The 21342-nt window shown below is 46.2% G+C and overlaps 1 protein-coding gene across 4 annotated transcripts in view; it reads right to left on the bottom strand.

The window, feature by feature from the left end:
* Nucleotides 1-20463, bottom strand: part of C4H12orf75 (chromosome 4 C12orf75 homolog) — a 45661-nt gene extending 25198 nt beyond the window's left edge. For 2 of the 4 annotated variants that reach the window (XM_056574492.1, XM_056574491.1), the window contains exon 1: nucleotides 20336-20463. In XM_056574492.1, coding sequence (XP_056430467.1) covers nucleotides 20336-20363 — 28 coding nt within the window. In that variant the 5' untranslated portion in view covers nucleotides 20364-20463. The remainder of the gene's footprint in view (nucleotides 1-20335) is intronic. The other 2 variants (XR_008892728.1, XM_056574489.1) reach the window with 2 other exon arrangements.
* Between the last annotated feature and the right edge of the window lie 879 nt (nucleotides 20464-21342).

Consider the following 21342-nt stretch of genomic DNA (forward strand, 5'->3'; position numbering starts at 1 on the left):
TACACTTGGAGATGATGTCGGACCAGTTCCCCACTGAAAGGTCTAAGGTGGCTTTCGTAGTCAGCCTGCTGTCTGGAAAAGCCCTGGCTTGGGCCACACCGCTCTGGGACCGCAATGACCCCGTCACTGCCTCTGTACACTCCTTCTTCTCGGAAATTCGAAGTGTCTTTGAGGAACCTGCCCGAGCCTCTTCTGCTGAGACTGCCCTGTTGAACCTGGTCCAGGGTAATTCTTCCGTTGGCGAGTATGCCGTACAGTTCCGTACCCTTGCTTCAGAATTATCCTGGAATAATGAGGCACTCTGCGCGACCTTTAAAAAAGGCCTATCCAGCAACATTAAAGATGTTCTGGCCGCACGAGAAATCCCTGCTAACCTACATGAACTCATCCATCTTGCCACTCGCATTGACATGCGTTTTTCCGAACGGCGTCAGGAGCTCCGCCAGGATATGGACTCTGTTCGCACGAGGCGTTTCTTCTCCCCGGCTCCTCTCTCCTCTGGTCCCCTGCAATCTGTTCCTGTGCCTCCCGCCGTGGAGGCTATGCAGGTCGACCGGTCTCGCCTGACACCCCAAGAGAGGACACGACGCCGCATGGAGAATCTCTGCCTGTACTGTGCTAGTACCGAACACTTCCTGAAGGATTGTCCTATCCGTCCTCCCCGCCTGGAAAGACGTCCGCTGACTCCGCACAAAGGTGAGACAGTCCTTGATGTCTACTCTGCTTCTCCACGTCTTACTGTGCCTGTGCGGATGTCTGCCTCTGCCTTCTCCTTCTCTGCTGTGGCCTTCTTGGACTCTGGATCTGCAGGAAATTTTATCTTAGCCTCTCTCGTCAACAGGTTCAACATCCCGGTGACCAGTCTCGCCAGACCCCTCTACATCAATTGTGTAAACAATGAAAGATTGGACTGTACTATACGTTTCCGCACGGAGCCCCTTCTAATGTGCATCGGATCTCATCACGAGAGGATTGAACTGTTGGTCCTCCCCAATTGCACTTCTGAAATCCTTCTTGGACTTCCCTGGCTTCAACTCCATTCCCCAATCCTGGATTGGTCCACTGGGGAGATCAAGAGTTGGGGGCCCTCTTGTTCCAAGGACTGCTTAAAACCGGTTCCCAGTAAACCTTGCCGTGTCCCTGTGCTTCCTCATGTAACCGGTCTCCCTAAGGCCTATATGGACTTTGCGGACGTTTTTTGCAAAAAACAAGCTGAGACTCTACCTCCTCACAGGCCTTATGATTGTCCCATTGACCTCCTCCCGGGCACTACTCCACCCCGGGGCAGAATCTATCCTCTGTCCGTCCCAGAGACTCTTGCCATGTCTGAATACGTCCAAGAAAATTTAAAAAAGGGCTTTATCCGTAAATCCTCCTCTCCTGCCGGAGCCGGATTTTTCTTTGTGTCCAAAAAAGATGGCTCTCTACGTCCTTGCATTGACTACCGCGGTCTTAATAAAATCACGGTTAAGAACCGCTACCCCCTACCCCTCATCTCTGAACTCTTTGATCGTCTCCAAGGTGCCCATATTTTTACCAAACTGGACTTAAGAGGTGCTTATAATCTCATCCGCATCAGAGAGGGGGATGAATGGAAAACGGCATTTAACACCAGAGATGGACACTTTGAGTATCTGGTCATGCCCTTTGGTCTATGCAACGCCCCTGCCGTCTTCCAAGACTTTGTTAATGAAATTTTTCGTGATCTCCTATACTCCTGTGTTGTTGTATATCTGGACGATATCCTGATTTTTTCTGCCAATCTTGAAGAACACCGCCAGCATGTCCGTATGGTTCTTCAGAGACTTCGTGATAATCAACTCTATGCCAAAATAGAGAAATGTCTGTTTGAATGCCAATCTCTTCCTTTTCTAGGATACTTGGTCTCTGGCCAGGGACTACAAATGGACCCAGATAAACTCTCTGCCGTCTTAGATTGGCCACGCCCCTCCGGACTCCGTGCCATCCAACGTTTTTTGGGGTTCGCCAATTATTACAGGCAATTTATTCCACATTTTTCTACCATTGTGGCTCCTATTGTGGCTTTAACAAAAAAAAATGCCGATCCCAAGTCTTGGCCTCCTCAAGCGGAAGACGCCTTTAAACGACTCAAGTCTGCCTTTTCTTCGGCTCCCGTGCTCTCCAGACCTGACCCATCTAAACCCTTCCTATTGGAGGTTGATGCCTCCTCAGTGGGAGCTGGAGCTGTCCTTCTACAAAAAAACTCTTCCGGGCATGCTGTTACTTGTGGTTTTTTTTCCAGGACCTTCTCTCCGGCGGAGAGGAACTACTCCATCGGGGATCGAGAGCTTCTAGCCATTAAATTAGCACTTGAGGAATGGAGGCATCTGCTGGAGGGATCAAGATTTCCAGTTATTATTTACACCGATCACAAGAACCTCTCCTACCTCCAGTCTGCCCAACGGCTGAATCCTCGTCAGGCCAGGTGGTCTCTGTTCTTTGCCCGATTTAATTTTGAAATTCACTTTCGGCCTGCTGATAAGAACATTAGGGCCGATGCTCTCTCTCGTTCCTCAGATGCCTCTGAAATTGAACTCTCTCCTCAACACATCATTCCTCCTGACTGCCTGATTTCCACTTCTCCAGCCTCCATCAGGCAAACTCCTCCTGGAAAGACCTTTGTTTCTCCACGCCAACGCCTTGGGATCCTCAAATGGGGTCACTCCTCCCATCTCGCAGGTCATGCGGGCATCAAGAAATCTGTGCAACTCATCTCTCGCTTCTATTGGTGGCCGACTCTAGAGACTGATGTGGTGGACTTTGTGCGAGCCTGCACTATCTGTGCCCGGGATAAGACTCCTCGCCAGAAGCCCGCTGGTTTTCTTCATCCTCTACCTGTCCCCGAACAACCTTGGTCTCTGATTGGTATGGATTTTATTACTGACTTACCCCCATCCCATGGCAACACTGTTATTTGGGTGGTCGTTGATCGATTCTCCAAAATGGCACATTTCATCCCTCTTCCTGGTCTTCCTTCAGCGCCTCAGTTGGCTAAACAATTTTTTGTACACATTTTTCGTCTTCACGGGTTGCCTACACAGATCGTCTCGGATAGAGGCGTCCAATTTGTGTCTAAATTCTGGAGGGCTCTCTGTAAACAACTCAAGATTAAATTAAATTTTTCTTCTGCATACCATCCTCAATCCAATGGACAAGTAGAGAGAATTAACCAGATCTTGGGTGACTATTTACGACATTTTGTTTCCTCCCGCCAGGATGACTGGGCAGATCTTCTACCTTGGGCCGAGTTCTCGTATAATTTCAGAATCTCTGAATCTTCCTCCAAATCTCCGTTTTTCGTGGTGTACGGCCGTCACCCTCTTCCCCCCCTCCCTACCCCCTTGCCCTCTGGTCTGCCCGCTGTGGATGAAATTTCTCGTGATCTTTCCACCATATGGAAAGAGACCCAAAATTCTCTCTTACAGGCTTCTTCTCGCATGAAGAGATTCGCAGATAAGAAAAGAAGAGCTCCTCCCATTTTTTCCCCTGGAGACAAGGTATGGCTCTCCGCTAAATATGTCCGTTTCCGTGTCCCGAGCTATAAGTTGGGACCACGCTATCTTGGTCCTTTTAAAGTTTTGTGTCAAATTAATCCTGTCTCTTACAAACTTCTTCTTCCTCCTTCTCTTCGTATCCCTAATGCCTTTCACGTCTCTCTTCTTAAACCTCTCATCCTCAACCGTTTTTCTCCTAAATCTGTTCCTCCCACTCCTGTTTCCGGCTCCTCGGACATCTTCTCTGTCAAAGAGATTTTGGCCTCTAAAAAGGTCAGGGGAAGAACTTTTTTTTTAGTGGATTGGGAGGGTTGTGGTCCAGAAGAGAGGTCCTGGGAACCTGAGGACAATATCCTGGACAAAAGTCTGATCCTCAGGTTCTCAGGCCCCAAGAAGAGGGGGAGACCCAAGGGGGGGGGTACTGTTACGCCGAGCGCTCCGGGTCCCCGCTCCTCCCCGGAGCGCTCGCTACACTTCCCTCACTGCAGCGCCCCGGTCGGTTCCACGGACCCGGGGCGCTGCGTTACCACCTCCGGCCGGGATGCGATTCGCGATGCGGGTAGCGCCCGCTCGCGATGCGCACCCCGGCTCCCGTACCTTACTCGCTCCCCGTCAGTTCTGTCCCGGCGCGCGCGGCCCCGCTCCCTAGGGCGCGCGCGCGCCGGGTCTTTGCGATTTAAAGGGCCACTGCACCGCTGATTGGTGCAGTGGTTCCAATTAGTGTTTACACCTGTGCACTTCCCTATATCACCTCACTTCCCCTTCACTCCCTCGCCGGATCTTGTTGCCCTAGTGCCAGTGAAAGCGTTCCTTGTGTGTTCCTTGCCTGTGATTCCAGACCTTCTGCCGTTGCCCCTGACTACGATCCTTGCTGCCTGCCCCGACCTTCTGCTACGTCCGACCTTGCTTCTGTCTACTCCCTTGTACCGCGCCTATCTTCAGCAGCCAGAGAGGTTGAGCCGTTGCTAGGGGATACGACCTGGTCACTACCGCCGCAGCAAGACCATCCCGCTTTGCGGCGGGCTCTGGTGAAAACCAGTAGTGACTTAGAACCGATCCTCTAGCACGGTCCACGCCAATCCCTCTCTGGCACAGAGGATCCACCACCTGCCAGCCGGCATCGTGACACTTATTTTCCACCATAATTTGCAAAGAAATTCTTTAAAAATCAGACAATGTGATTTTATGGATTTTTTTTTCTCATTATGTCTCTCATAGTTGAGGTATACCTATGATGAAAATTACAGGCCTCTCATATATTTTTAAGTGGGAGAACTTGCACAATTAGTGGCTGACAAAATACTTTTTTGCCCCACTGTAGGTTGATTTTGTTTTCCTTCTATTAAAAAATTATAACTTTTTGCACGAAAATTAGTACATTTAAAATTGTCCTCTTCTGACCTCTATAACTTTTCCGCATATGGGGCTATATGAGGGCTCATTTTTTGCGCTGTGCTCTGTATTTTTTTATTGGTACCATTTTTGTTTTGACTTTTTGATCGGTTTTTATAAATTTTTTAGGGTATACAAAATGATCAAAAATACACAATTTTTGGGTATTTTTTGTTTACATATACGCCATTGACCATGCAATTTAATTAATATTATATTTTTTATGGTTCGGACATTTATGCATGAGGTGATACCACATATGTATGTTTAATATTGTTTATATTTGTTTTTTAAAGGGAAAAAAGGGAGTGATTAAAACTTTTATTAGGGAAGGGGTTAATTGTTCATTCACATTTATTAACTTTTTATTTTACTTTTTTTTACACTATTTTTTAAGTCCTCATAGGGGACTATTACATGCAATCCTTGGATTGCATACACTGTTCAATGCTATGCCATAGCATAGCATTTATTAGTGTTATCAGTGCTCGATTGCTCTAGGCTGCTGAGACGTCCTGGAGTATCAGAGCACAGACGGCGAGGAGGCAGGTAAGGGTCCTCCCACCATCCTCGGTGGTCCCGATCAGCTCCGCTGAGCTGCCTGGATTAATTGGCGTCTAGGGAGACAATGCCAGGCATCACCGCAATTGGTGATGTCTGGCATTAGACACTGGTCCTGGAGGCTGATAGCTGTTGGGACCACCCTGCTATGACGCGGGCTCAGCTCCTCAGCCCTCGTCATAGAAGTGGAGCGGGCGCAGGGCATACAGGTACACCCTGCATACTTAAATGGGCACTCTCATTAAAAAAAATTTGGTAAATCTTATGGTAAACAAAAAATCATGTACTGTGTTTTAAAAAAAAAAATGGTTTTCTATGTTTTATTTGTGTTCAAAAAAAGCTGCCACTAGGTGTCTCCCTACTTGCCCAGAGCACATTTCTCCCCATCTTTTGAACAGACTTTGGACTCCTGCTGGCCTGGCAGAAGTCCAAAAAAAGGAAATGCTGAGGGTGGGGGGGGGAGGGGTGTAGCCTTATCCAATCATAGCTCGAATCACACACTGAACTGCTCTGGGCTGTGTGTAGCAGAGTAAGGGAGGAAGTTCTCCCCTGTATGGCTTCAGATGATGTGACGCCTGCTGGGGAACGCCTCTTCCCAGTCTGTGAATCTGGCTGAGACTGAGCAGAAAAAACAGAGCAATATCAAAGGTAGAAAACTAAAAAATAAAACCAATAAAGGCAAAGGGGTGGTTTATCATGATGGGGGCAGTGAACTGGGAGGATTATAAAATTTAACAAGATCATGAGAGGTACTCTTTAAAAGGTTAAAAGTGTACTGTCATATCACAGAAAAAAGCAATGCTTCTATATGTTACTCACTAGGTCATGAAGATGCGTTACATGTCTTTTTTATGAGTAACAAGAAGAGGGCAAAAAGCAGGGGCCTCCAGCTGCTCCAAAACAAATGTGCGATTAAAACTTCACCTTTATTCCATGCAAATTAAAAGCAATAGGATAGCCAACGCAAATGATAAAACAAATGAAACGCCAACGCATTTCAAGCCAGACATGGCTCTTAGTCGTGGCAACATGTTCACGGGCATATGTCCTTTATATAGTGACAACCCTAAGTGAACCCACTAGTCACAGGAGTGGGCATAAGCAACATGAGAATGACGTATACAAGCTTCATACTAGCCACATAAAACCACAAACTGCCGAATGGATCAAACCAGGTAAGTCAACAAGGAAACAAATGCACACACATTACTGAATGCAAGGAAAACCCGGTCTAAGTCGTGGCCAGGCATATAGACATCAGGTCTGCAAATAATCATGCGTGTGAACACGTTCCTAGTATCAACTGAATGAAACCAAGAATCCATGTGTAAAATGAGTTACATTAGTACATGTACTGTGAATGACATGCATACATTACTCGATTATTAAACTATGGAACACCATTAGGTAAAGGAGCTCATATTGTGGATTATAAGTATAACTATGCATAAATATCATATAAGATTTTGAGACTCAGAAAACAAAAATGGTCAGGTAATGTATAACTGCTAAATGCAGAGTGCGACTCCACCATGTAGTACAGAATATAACGTTATTTAATCATGCCCCTCTCGTCACATGGATTCGGATGAGAAAAAATGTTATATTACAATTATAGTGGACGTAGAACAGGGCGTGATGATCACAGACCACAAAAAATAAAAACAAATCCACACAACAGCATGAGAAGCACAAATGTAGTAAACTAAAAACCACCTTTACAGTTACATGTAAAGGTATGATGTTCAATCAGTATATGTACATCAAATCATATCTAACATTCATGCCACGGGGGCTGCGAGAATCGAGAGTCAAAATCCAAAATGCCCCTGGACTTGAGTTTTTGGGTGGTCTAACTTGTTCAATCCCTATGACTTCAAAGCCAGTGGTGTCGCCTAGGTGGTGGTCTCTGAGGGGTTTGGATAAACCTGATGTGGGTCGGTTGCTACCCAATGTTAGTCATGCAACGAAAATGTTCCGCAATGCAAATTTTTTATTTTCTTGTAGCACTCCCAATGTATTGAATTTGGCATTTGGTACAGGTTACCATGTAAACTTACATGGGTGGTATTGCAGTTAATCAGCGTTTTAATGGTATATTTTGGTTTCGTTACTGTGGATGCACATTCTTTTGTATTGATCATGAGTGTACAACAGATACATCTGGTGGCACCAAAGTGATAACACCCTCTAGTAGACAGACAACTGGCATTGGAATTAGCAGTCATAAAATAGCTGGGAGACAAATAGTCTCTCAGAGATTTCCCTTTTTTCGCTACAAATCTAGCGCCTTTGTGTAATAGATCTGCCAAATTAGAATCCTGATGTAGAATGCGTAAATGTTTGTGCATTACTGAGCAGATGTTATTGAAATCAACACTATATGGTGTGGAAAAAGTGGGGATGCATGGTGATTTTTCACTTGGAGAGGTAGATGTAGGCTCTTTCAAGTTAACGTGTCTGTCCTTAGAATCAGCTATGCACAAGGCTCTATTTAGCATAGAGGTGTAACCACTTTTCTCAAACGATTGTTAATGGCCTTTCATGTCTCTTGATATGCGGTTGATGTGGATGATGCCCTTCTGGCATGTATAAATTCTCCTATAGGGAGATTGTGAATTGTGTGACGTGGATGGTTACTTCTTGTATGTAAAATGTTGTTTCCGGCAGTAGGTTCAAGGAAGAGTAAACCACGACTAAGAGCCATATCTGGCTCGAAACACGTCAGCGTTTCCTTTGTTTTATCATTTATGTTGGATATCCTATTGCTTTTAATATGCATGGAATAAAGGTGAAGTTTTTATCGCACATTTATTTTGGAGCAGCTGGAGGCCCCTGCTTTTTGCCCTCTTCTTGTTACAGGTCTAGGATACGGCCCGCTGTTTGCCTGCCCTGCTCTCCGAAAATTGAATCCTCTTTCAGTCACGTTGCACATTAGAGTGGTGAGCTGAATTTATGCATTCTTTTTCATGAGTCTAGCTTCAGAGTTTGGCTCACAAATCCCTCCATTCTGCTGCTTACTCATTTTGACATCCACTGCTCAGGAAGGGACATATCCAAGGCAAGCACTGAGCCAGCCCTCACTCACCATGCATTCACTTCCCTAAGGCTGTTGTGTGTGCTGGGTCTCTTTATATAACCTCCTCCTCTCAGTATTTAGACAGGAGCCTGATAGACAGGACAGGAGTGAACACAATGCTAGTCCCACCCTCACTTCCTAGACTTTGTTCCAGGCTGTGCTTCAGTTCTGGATGGTATAGGGACCCCTAGTGGTCTTTTATACATGCCACTATTTCTATAAAAAGGATATAACTTTTTAATGTAGTTTATTAGAACAGTTAATGCATTGCCACGATGTACAACATATATAAAGTTTTTGATTCTGACAGTGCCTATGTCAAAGCCATTTTTATAGTGAAAAGAAATCTCTCCCAGGAGAATGATTCTTATAATGTTGTGGGAAAAGGCAGCTGGAGACTAAGCACAGAAAACTCCAACATCCTAGCTGGCATGCTGGTAAATCTTGTGTGTGAGATTAGGGCTGGGCGGTATACCGGTTCATATCGGATACCGTTTCTTTTCCCCCCCACGGTATGGATTTTTGCCCATACCGCTATACCGGTCGGGCCCCTCCCCCACCCTCCGAATTAATTATAGAGCTCAGCCAGCGGAGCCCTCACCTTTACCGGACCATGAGCAGGGGGTCCGTAGCAAGTAACAAGCGTGTGCCTGGCTTCCAGTCATGCCCGTACACTCTGGAAACTATATCTATGGTTCTATATCTATGGAGTATTGACAGTCCTCCAGAACCATAGAGACAGTTTCCAGAGTGTGCAGCCTTGACAGGAAGCCGGGCACACGCATGTTACTAGGTGCGTGATGAGCGGAGAACCTGTAACCGGCGCCCCTCTCTGTGTAACGCGCTCCCTCCCCGTGTAACACGCTCCTTCCCCGGCGGTATACTAGAATTCTCCCTCCCTCCATGAAAAGCAGCTGCCGGCCGACATCAGCCGGTGAGACCCGTGAGGAGGCGGGGTGAGTGCGGGAGAGTCGGGGATGACATGTGTAGCTAACAAGCGGGGGGGGGGGGGGGGCCTTTGGGGGGTGTAGGAGAGCGGTAATACCGTGATACCGCCATAATTCAAAAAAATACCGTGATATTAATTTTAGGTAATACCGCCCAGCACTATGTGAGATACCTATAGCCTACTCCATCCCGTATTCTCCTTACAACATTGCTTTTACTGCAATGATAAACTTCAAAATAGAAAGAAAAAATAAATAAATAATAAAATAAACTGTTAGGGTGCATCCACATCACAATTCTGCTATTCAGTTCCCATCTTGCTATACAGTTTTTGTAAAGGAAAACCGTATACAACCACATAGAAAACCATATGTGGTGACCCACTGTGATGGCGGGGCCACAGGGTGTAGAGGTGTAGGTGGATGGGGCAAGATGGTATTAACCCCAGGGGCAAGGTGTTATTAACCCTTAATGTCAGAGTAGTTTCTGGGTACTAGAACCACACAAACGGTATCTCCGCTATTCCAATGGCTAGACAGTGAAAGGAGAGTCAACAACCAAGTTATGGTTTAACAGAGGCTCTACTGAGTTAAGACAGGTGTAATTATCTTCACAGCTAAGCCAAAATCCCAGGGAGTCGACCAGTAAAATGGAAAGGGCCCTGCAGCTTGCTAGGACTTGTAGTTATTGTAATAGACTTTAGTTCAGCCAGGCAGACTAGAATAGACTTGATCAGTGTCTTGACTTTAGTAGAGACAGCAGACATTGATGAGATGACTTACTGACAATGTGGCTGGTGTGCAGGCTTTGTGGCCTCCAAGTGTACTGGACACAGGATCTGTGAAGTCCGTGCTTTGCTGTCCTCAGCAGAAAGAGAGAGAATTATAATGGCCGCCTCCTTATATAGAGGGGGGCTGTGCCAAAGCCAATTGGTCGAGCTGCGGGTCATGTTTTAACCTGGTGCCCTCTGGGTAGCATGTGACAACATAAACATAACATCTCACAGGTCCTTTATACTAACTATACATTAATACACTGACTACAATTCTATTACAATAAATGACTGTATAGTAACAGCAGGGGAGACACTGCAGGAGAGCCCCCAGGTCACTGAGGGACTCAACCTGACAGGGCCTAAGTGTAGTGCAGGACCATGTCCTGTACTGGGACATCACACATATACATAGACATCCCATGCAAAAACGTATGCAGTAAAAAATGTATCCGGTTTTGTGCATTTTTTTTACTATACACAGAACTGCAGTCTACTACGGTTTTGTATCTAGTTTTAAAACCGTATACCAACCATAAATTATTATTTTTTTCACATTGAAGTCAATGAAAAACAGATTGAACTACGGTGACATGTGGTTTTTGGGATACATTTTTTTTCTTGCACATGGCAAACCACACCTAGTTTCCTTGCAAATCCAATAAAACAATTTGAACTGTATTGCAAGAAAGGGCATTGCAAGATATTGTAAGAAAGTGTTAATCAAAAAAACTTTTTTTTTTTTTTTGCTAAAATTGATGCAACCGGATAAAATCTAAATTCAAAACGCATACGGTTTAAAACTGTATGCAGTTTATATTTATAGCACATGTTTGCATACAGTTTTGTCAGTTTTTAAGGCATATGTTATGCAAAAAAACAAAAAACTAATGCAAAACAGTATGGCAAAATAGTGATGTGAATGTAGCCCTTACATAGTAGTTGAAAAAGGACAAGATTACATCAAGTTTCACCTATGACCCTGCTATATTGATCCAGAGGAAGGCAAAAAAACCTTATGATACAGAAGCAATTGCCCCATACTAGAGGAAAAATGTATTAGTATGAATCCCTGGATCTATATCCCAGCACTCACTGTTGCCTGCCAGTAATATAGGGGAGATTTATTAAGACCTGTGTAGAGGAAGAGTTGTGCAGTTGCACACAGCAACCAATCAGATTTACTTTTTAAGGCCCCTATAAAAAAAATTAAAGAAGCAATTTGGTTGCTATGGGCAACTGCACAACTCTTCCTCTACACAGGTTTTGATAAATCTCTCCCCTGAAGAAACTGGTGAGAGGCAAAGTGGTTAGCTCCATCTTCTAGTACCGCTTGCACCTTAAGGGTACGTTTACACTACGGAATTCCGCGGTGTGAACTTAACATTAGTGTGAACGGGTCTCCGCGAGACCCATTCACCCTGCGGAATTTCAGCGCCAGACAATACTGCCATGGAAATTGTTCCGGGCAAAGAAAGAACATGTTCATTCTTTGCGCGGATTCCGCGAGCACTGCATAGCCATCAATGGTGACGGCTCAGTGCCCCACGGCCCTAGCACCGAAGTATTTTTGTCGGCGGCCGCCAGACGGAATCTCCGCTCGCTGAATTCAGTGGGCGGAGATTCCGCAGTGTGAACGCACCCTAAAATCTGCAAGGAGTCCAATGAGTGTTTAAGGACAAAGGGGGGGGGGGGAAGTTGCCCAGTTGCCAATAGCAACCAATCAGCTTGCTTCTTTCATTTTTGACAAGGCCTCTGCAAAATGTAAGAAGCAATCTGATTGGTTGGTATGGGCCACACAGATTTGGATAAATCTCCCTCAACGTGTGTGGTACGTTTTTTTCAGATTGCTACAGGGAGGGTTTTAGGACATCATCATTTTTTTCTTGTAAAATTGTGTTTTTTTACTTGACATTTTGGAACACAATTATTAAAGACCACTGTTTTGCACATTGGTCTTTAGCGATCAGTGCTGGAGGAAGTTATGACATATTTATTACTTTTAAGAAATTTGTACCATCTGTGGCTGATCCGGTGCCTCACACTGAAATGTATGGCACCTAGGAGCTGGAGTAGTTTTCACTTACAAGTTACGCCATGTTTTGTGGTATAAATTATAGTGAACCTGTCGAGCCACAGGGAACCACGCTTCCTTCGCTAAATCATGGCCACCTTTTTATCCAAAAGTGGTAAGCTCAGGGCAAATATCAAATACTTAGTTTTCCTCACATATTTTTTAAGTGCTGCGCCAGTTTCTTCTATTACACAGACTGTGATCGGGTCGAGGTGCTGGCACCATACATCTCTGGCTAAGTAGTGCTGCATTGATTTTGATTAAATATATATATATATATATATATATATATTTATATATGTATATATAAAGCAGTGTAGTTGCTGTATATAAAGGTCATATGGAATAACCATGATGGATAATTCAATAATCCAATACAGAGTTTCCCAGCCTGTGTGCTTCCAGCTGTTGCAAAACTACAAATCCCAGCATGCCCGGACAGCGAAAGGCTGTCCGGGCATGCTGGGAGTTGTAGTTTTGCAACAGCTGGAGGCACGGAAACACTGATCCAATGTATATATCATATCACATGTAAATTAAGAGGAAAGATAGGGATTGGGTCATCTGCATCTATTATCATAGATATTGTAGAGGTACAGAAAGACAGCAATATTATAAGGCATGCCATAATAGGATATTATCCTGCCTGGTCTCTATGAGGTTACGCAAAACATTATAAATATAAAACACTATTTCCTGACAATCCGATCCCATTTTCTGTGATTACTATGCTACAGAATACACCTCTCTAGTCTAACATACGCTGCCGTAATACTCCAAAGTCTATAGTGATGCAAGTCTTTGTTTTATATACCAGTGGCTTTCAGAACAAGCAGTTCTGCACTTCCTATAGATGTCCTGGTATGAACCTTCAATGCACGGGTACTGGTTATTGCTGGAGTGAAAAGGGCATTGTTCATCTGTCATTACATCTATTAACTAGCATTGATCTTGGTGCTGAACAGGAAGAATACTGATTTAAGCTGAACTTTATTAGTAGCATATGTGCAGTTCAGAGAGCTTACTTTAAAAGCCTGCCAAGAGTGTTTCCTAAAATAGTTTACAAGCACAAGTATACCGAAATACCGGCATTGACTTGAAGCAATGATGGGTCAACGCAATCGGCCATCGCGGGATGATGACCTAACACGAATCCTGCAACATTTCTTCAATCTGGGATCAATAAGACGTCATATATAATTTACCGGTAAAAGGGTTATTGCTGTACAGACTTAATTCCGGTCTTACAGTACTAAGGCTGCATTCACACCACGTTTTTGCAATACAGTTCCCGTATACGTTTCCTATGTGAAAACCGTACGGAACCATATTGAAAACCGTATGCATTGACTCTCCATTGAAAACCGTATGGCAAAAGATGCATCAGGTTGTGTCCGTTTTGCACCCTGTACGGTTTTGTCGGTGTTTTTTCCTGTACCCAAAACCGTAGTCTACCACGGTTTTTGATTTGGGTGAAAAACTGTATTAAACCATATACGTTTTTTTTTAAACATGGGAGTCAATAGGAACTGGAGGCACCCTGTTTGGGAAACACTGGACTAGTGTGTCATCATTATACAGCGTTAATAGGATCTCACTTCGTCCGCATATATGTAGAATTCTGTGCTTGAGTACTAAGGCCCCTTTCACACTATAAAAAATACTTCCGTTATGAACGCCCGTTATAAAAAGCCTGGAAATCGGCAGTGATACGGCCGGTATAAAATCACCAACGCCCGTTAGAAAATCCCATTATAGTCTATGGGATTTTTCTAATAGCTGTTTTAACCCATTATCGCCGTTATTAATAACGGCCGTTATTTTGTGACGGGCGAATGAACCGGAGAAATAGTGCATGCACTAATTCTCCCGTTACTATTAATAACGGGCGATAATGGGTTAAAACGGCTATAAGAGAAATAGCATAGACTATAATGGGATTTTCTAACGGTCGTTAGTGATTTTGTACCGGCTGTATAACTGCCGATTTCCAGGCTTTTTATAACGGGCGTTCATAACGGAAGTATTTTTATAGTGTGAAAGGGGCCTATCTCTGTTCTCATTTGCCATATTTACATATAAATAAAAGCTCTATAGCTACACTTTATGGCACACAGATTGAAGAGGATCTCAGGACCTCATATGTTCTCTTTAGGGGCCTATTCACGCGTACAGTATTCTGCGCAGATTTGATGCACAGGATTTTCTGCTGCAGATTTCAATGTAAACTGAATGACTGAACACTGCTTGAAATCCTGAGCATCAAATCTGCGCAGAATGCTTTACATGTGAATAGACCCTCAATAAGTACTCAGGAATAGTTTTATTTTTTTACAAATTGACCATTCAGGAATAAATAAAAAAAAGCATTAGCCTACCTCCCACCAATTCCCCGGTGCCTTTGTTGTTCGCTACCCTGGTTCACTCCTCTTCCCTCGGCCAGTGATTGACTGAGCGGCAATCTGATATATTGAGCCCCGGCACTAGGAAGAAGACCGGGGTCTCCTCAGCCAGTGAGTGACTGAGCAGTATTCTGATGTATTGAGCCCTGGCACTAGGAAGAAGACTGGGGTCGCCTCAGCCAGTGAGTGACTGAGCAGCAATCTGACATATTGAGCCCCGGCACTAGGAAGAAGACCGGGGTCTCCTCAGCCAGTGAGTGACTGAGCAGTATTCTGATGTATTGAGCCCTGGCACTTGGAAGAAGACTGGGGTCTCCTCAGCCAGTGAGTGACTGAGCAGCAATCTGACGTATTGAGCCCCGGCACTAGGAAGAAGACTGGGGTCGCCTCAGCCAGTGAGTGACTGAGCGGCAATCTGACATATTGAGCCCCGGCACTAGGAAGAAGACTGGGGTCGCCTCAGCCAGTGAGTGACTGAGCGGCAATCTGATGTATTGAGCCCCAGCACTAGGAAGAAGACTGGGGTCTCCTCAGCCAGTGAGTGACTGAGCAGTATTCTGATGCATTGAGCCCTGGCACTAGGAAGAAAACTGGGGTCTCCTCAGCCAGTGAGTGACTGAGCAGCAATCTGACGTATTGAGCCCGGCACTAGGAAGAAGACTGGGATCGCCTCAGCCAGTGAGTGACTGAGCGGCAATCTGATATATTGAACCCCGGCACCAGGAAGAAGACTGGGGTCTCCTCAGCCAGTGAGTGACTGAGCAGCAATCTGATGTATTGAGCCCCGGCACTAGGAAGAAGACTGGGGTCGGCTCAGCCAGTGAGTGACTGAGCGGCAATCTGATGTATTGAGCCCCAGCACTAGGAAGAAGACTGGGATCTCCTCAGCCAGTGAGTGACTGAGCAGTATTCTGATGTATTGAGCCCTGGCACTAGGAAGAAAACTGGGGTCTCCTCAGCCAGTGAGTGACTGAGCAGCAATCTGACGTATTGAGCCCCGGCACTAGGAAGAAGACTGGGGTCGCCTCAGCCAGTGAGTGACTGAGCGGCAATCTGATGTATTGAGCCCCGGCACTAGGAAGAAGACTGGGGTCTCCTCAGCCAGTGAGTGACTGAGCAGTATTCTGATGTATTGAGCCCTGGCACTAGGAAGAAGACTGGGGTCGCCTCAGCCAGTGAGTGACTGAGCAGCAATCTGACATATTGAGCCCCGGCACTAGGAAGAAGACCGGGGTCTCCTCAGCCAGTGAGTGACTGAGCAGTATTCTGATGTATTGAGCCCTGGCACTTGGAAGAAGACTGGGGTCTCCTCAGCCAGTGAGTGACTGAGCAGCAATCTGACGTATTGAGCCCCGGCACTAGGAAGAAGACTGGGGTCGCCTCAGCCAGTGAGTGACTGAGCGGCAATCTGACATATTGAGCCCCGGCACTAGGAAGAAGACTGGGGTCGCCTCAGCCAGTGAGTGACTGAGCGGCAATCTGATGTATTGAGCCCCGGCACTAGGAAGAAGACTGGGGTCGCCTCAGCCAGTGAGTGACTGAGCGGCAATCTGATGTATTGAGCCCCGGCACTAGGAAGAAGACTGGGGTCGCCTCAGCCAGTGAGTGACTGAGCAGTATTCTGATGTATTGAGCCCTGGCACTAGGAAGAAGACTGGGGTCTCCTCAGCAAGTGAGTGACTGAGCGGCAATCTGACATATTGAGCCCCGGCACTAGGAAGAAGACTGGGGTCTCCTCAGCCAGTGAGTGACTGAGCGGCAATCTGATGTATTGAGCCCCGGCACTAGGAAGAAGACTGGGGTCTCCTCAGCCAGTGAGTGACTGAGCAGTATTCTGATGTATTGAGCGCTGGCACTAGGAAGAAGACTGGGGTCGCCTCAGCCAGTGAGTGACTGAGCGGCAATCTGATGTATTGAGCCCCGGCACTAGGAAGAAGACTGGGGTCGCCTCAGCCAGTGAGTGACTGAGCAGTATTCTGATGTATTGAGCCCTGGCACTAGGAAGAAGACTGGGGTCTCCTCAGCCAGTGAGTGACTGAGCGGCAATCTGACATATTGAGCCCCGGCACTAGGAAGAAGACTGGGGTTGCCTCAGCCAGTGAGTGACTGAGCGGCAATCTGATGTATTGAGCCCCGGCACTAGGAAGAAGACTGGGGTTGCCTCAGCCAGTGAATGACTGAGCGGCAATCTGATATATTGAGCCCCGGCACTAGGAAGAAGACTCGGGTCTCCTCAGCCAGTGAGTGACTGAGCGGCAATCTGATGTATTGAGCCCCGGCACTTATAAGAACACCAGGGCCAGGGCTTAAAGGGGAATTCCGGTAAAATCAAATTTTTTTTTTCAACTGGCTCCAGAAATTTTGATTTGTAAATTACTTCTATAAAAAAAATCTTAATCCTACCAGTACCTATCAGCTGCTGAAGTCGAGTTATTCTTTTCTGTCTGACAACAGTGCTCTCTGCTGACACCTTTGTCTGTGTCAGGACTGTCCAGAGTAGGAGCAAATCCCCATAGCACACCTCTCCTGCTCTGGACAGTTCCTAAGACAGAGGTGTCAGCAGAGAGCACTGTGGTCAGACAGAAAAAAAACAACTCAACTTCAGCATCTGATAAGTACTGGTAGGATTAAGATTTTTCAATAGAAGTAATTTACAAATCTGTTGAACTTTCTGGAGCCAGTTGATATGAAAAAAAAAAACTGTTTTTCACTGGAATACCCCTTTAATGGGTTACTCCTCTACTCAACGTCCGGAACATTGAGCTCAGAACGCTGTGCGCGGTCTTCCGTGTTCACACCCGCCCCTTTGTGACGTCACACCCCGTCACACCCCATCATGTGACGTCACATCCCGCCTCCTCAATGCAAGTCTATGGGAGGGGGGCGTGACGGCCGTCACGCCCCCTTCCCATAGACTTTCATTGAGGAAGCAGGCGTGAACACGGAAGACCGCGCACAGCGTTCGGAACTCAATGTTCCGGATGCTGGGTAGTGGAGTAACCCTTTAATAAGTCAGATGGATGCCTAGCTATTACTGGCCAATGCGGGACAAGACTGTGGCCAGCGATTGCTGAGCTACAGTGTGACGTGTTGACCACAGAAGGAAGATCAAATTAGGGACCGCAGTGGGGAATCGGGGGAGCAGTGGGAGGTAAGTAGATGGTTTTTTTTTTGTTCTTTTTATAACTGACACAATGGTAAATTTGATGTGAACTAAAAAAATGAAAAAAAACCCTATCCAGGAGTACTCCTTTAATGTAAAAATCCCCCATGGTGTGACACAAAAGTCCCACCTCTTGCCTACTGCTAATGCTGATATATAATTACCAGATTTCCTTGTGCCCCGTGTGGAGGCACTTATGGGGGAGCATGGTCACCTACCTTTCATTGTTAGATTGGCTCTCCTGGTGATAAGAAATTAGTGATTTCCCATCACAAAGTAACTGGAGCTCTCCTGTGAAATCATTGCCCCCTCCATGCCGATTTATTCAAATAAACTTTTATGCTATTCCCTAACAAACTCCGTAAAGTACCTTAAAACTGAAGGAATAAAAATCTAGCATTTCCCCATCTGCCCTTTCACCCTCTGAGCCCTGTGGTGCTCCACACATTCTGAAGCAGAGAAGTGCTCGTGCATGTTCACACAGCTAAAATCCTGTTCAGCTGTTTTGGTTGCAGAATCAGCAGTTTTCCAGTAAAAAAGAAAAAAAAACATCTATTGCGTTCAATAGGAAATTTCACAATGAACAAATTTCACAAAAGTCACTTTTCTGCGTGTTTTATGCATGGATTCTTCCACTAACGTTAATGAGGGTTTTAGGCTAGATACACACAGTATATTTTCAGACATATATATACATCCTTTTTTTACCTATTGTGTGAACAAACACTTTTCCATAGACTGCACAAGGTATAAAATAAGGACACAATTATTCCACAATTTTTTGTTGATTTTGTAAGATGTCTCCGCCCACTAGACACCTTATCCCCTATCCAAAGCATAGGGCAGTGTTTCCCAACCCAGTCCTCAAGGCACACCAACATTCCGGGTTTTTTCAGTTACTCCATTGGAATAGAACAGGGAAAATTAAAATCCTGGACTGTTGGTGTGCCTTGAGGACTGGGTTGGGAAACACTGACATAGGGGATAAGATGTCTGATCGCGGGGGTTCCACCGCTGGGGACCCCCACGATCTCGGCTGCAGCACCCCAGACATCCGATGCACGAAGTAAACTTCTTTCTGTGCCCAATGACTGACGATGCAAGGCGGAGGCTCGTGACGTCACGGTCACACCTTGCTCGTGAAGTCACAGCCATGCCCCCTCAATGCAAGTCTATGGGAGGGGGCATGATGGCCGTCATGCCCCCTCCCATAGACTTGCATTGAGGGGGCATGGCCATGACATCACGAGCGGGGCGTGACCATGATGTAATGAGCCTCCAGCGCTGCACCCGAAGCTCTAAACTAATGCCTGGTGCAGCAGGGGGACCCCCGCGATCAGACATAATAAGATGTCTAGGGGCGGAGTACCCTTTAATGATTGACATACAGGCATAGTGGTGGTAGTCGTGCCCTGTATGGCAATACAATAAATAAATAAAGGCTGGGGTTGGGGGGTGGGGTGAAGGCTTAGCTCAGCCTCTTTGACACTTAAATCTGATCTCCAGCTGACAGAATCCCTAAAAGATCCTCATGTGAATGTGCAACTAAATCTACCGGGATTTCAGACACAGATTATGTGAACAATCCCCTCCTGTTCTTGTGTCCACCACCTCCCTCCACTCCCTACCATTGCAGCAATGCATCTCCATCTTCAGGAGGCAAAGTGCATCCCTCATTCCTAAAGCCATAACACAGCAGTCAACAGAACAGAAATACAGTCATAGCAGGTCTCTCCCATTAGGATTCCAAACCAGGACTAAGTTTAGGGTACATTCACACCGGCAGATTACCTGGGTAATTTCTGCAGTGTATTTGCTGTGGAAAATCTGCAGCAGATTTTCCCACCATTAACTTCAATGGGTCAGCCGAAAATCCACAATAGAGGCAGATTTGCATTTTTCCTTCAGGCCCATTGAAGTCAATGGTAGCAAAATCCGCTGCGGATTTTCCACAGCAAATACGCTGCGGAATTTATGCAGGTAATCCACCCGTGTGAATATCAAATGGAGAAATGAAATGAAGCATGACTCAGTGCCAACTAAAATCAATGGGCATCCATGTTAAGGTCTGCAACCCACTGTTGTCTCTTTAGGTGCCACCCTATTATCTGTATAGATCCTAATAGGTCAAATAAAAGGAGCTGTCAAAGAAAACAACAGCAGAAAGTGGTAATAGAGACCACACATAACATTCACCATCAAAATATAAGGGTCTACAATGTACAATGGGACATCACCAGCATACAATGTGTAGTAAGGATTCCTGGTCCCAGGGCTCAGAGCTGGTCTCACTTATATAGGTATCTCCTGGATCGGCACCCTGTCCAGCTATACCCATTGCCTATTGTTGGCACACTGCAGAGGGATGAACTCCGGGCACTGTACCGGCTGCACTATTGTCCGCACACTGCCCGCACATGCTTCCTTACCTCCCGCAGATGAGTGACTGCAGCCCATGCTGCCCGGTACGATGAGCGGCACACTGTCAGCCTGCTGTCAGGACTGGGCACCAGGGAGCGGGGCTGGCGGCTTTTACTAGCGGGGCGGGGATTGCCTGAACACCCAGTGGACGGGTAGTGAGAAGGATAGGAGGGGCAGGGATTGGGACTCGGCTGCTGCCCACTAAACTGGCATCGCAGTGCCATCCAACCACAGCCCGGGCTCTCAGCCCTACTTTGTTGCCATTGGTCCAACCCTGAAGGGTGGCAGTCTTAAAAGAAGCCATGAATCCTACATGTTGCCAATGCACAGCAGAAGTTGTGTGTGCACTGAAATGCATGAGGTAAAGGGAGTATTACAAAATGTGAATATACCCTCTATCCACAGGATAGGCGCAGTGTCTGGCGGAACACGCTGTTGCCAATGCTTTTTTTTTGTAATAAAGTTTAGCGTCCTGACGCTGTACCGAGCGGTTGTCGGGTGGGCAGCGTCCTAGTCAGTGGAGCATGGACCGCCCACAAAGAGGAACGCGTCCCGCCGGAGAGGAGCCTCCGTTCACCTGACAGAAGGAGGGCGGGAAGAGTCACGGGGCAATGTGCTTTCTACTGTCGGCCGCTCTCTGCCATGGCAAACATGTTCAGCAGCGTATTCCCTGCTCCCCGTGTGCTGCAGCAAGTCCCATCACTAACAGCAGTGTTTTCCAACCAGTGTGCCTCCAGCTGTTGCAAAACTACAACTTCCACCATGCCCGGATGTTTTGCAACAGCTGGAGGCACCCTGGTTGGAAAACACTGACTAAGGGTGTACATATATTGTGTGCCCCCATTTATTACCTGTACTGCCTGCCTGCCTACCCACCTACCAAACGTATTACATGCCTACCTAGGAAACATACTACCTGCCTACCTAGGAAACTTATAACCTTCCTAACTACCTACATAGCAAATGTACTACGTGCCTAACTACCTACCTAGGAAACGTAGTGTGGTAAACTTGG

The sequence above is a fragment of the Hyla sarda genome, chromosome 4 (genome assembly GCF_029499605.1).
Source record: "Hyla sarda isolate aHylSar1 chromosome 4, aHylSar1.hap1, whole genome shotgun sequence".
NCBI lineage: Eukaryota > Metazoa > Chordata > Amphibia > Anura > Hylidae > Hyla > Hyla sarda.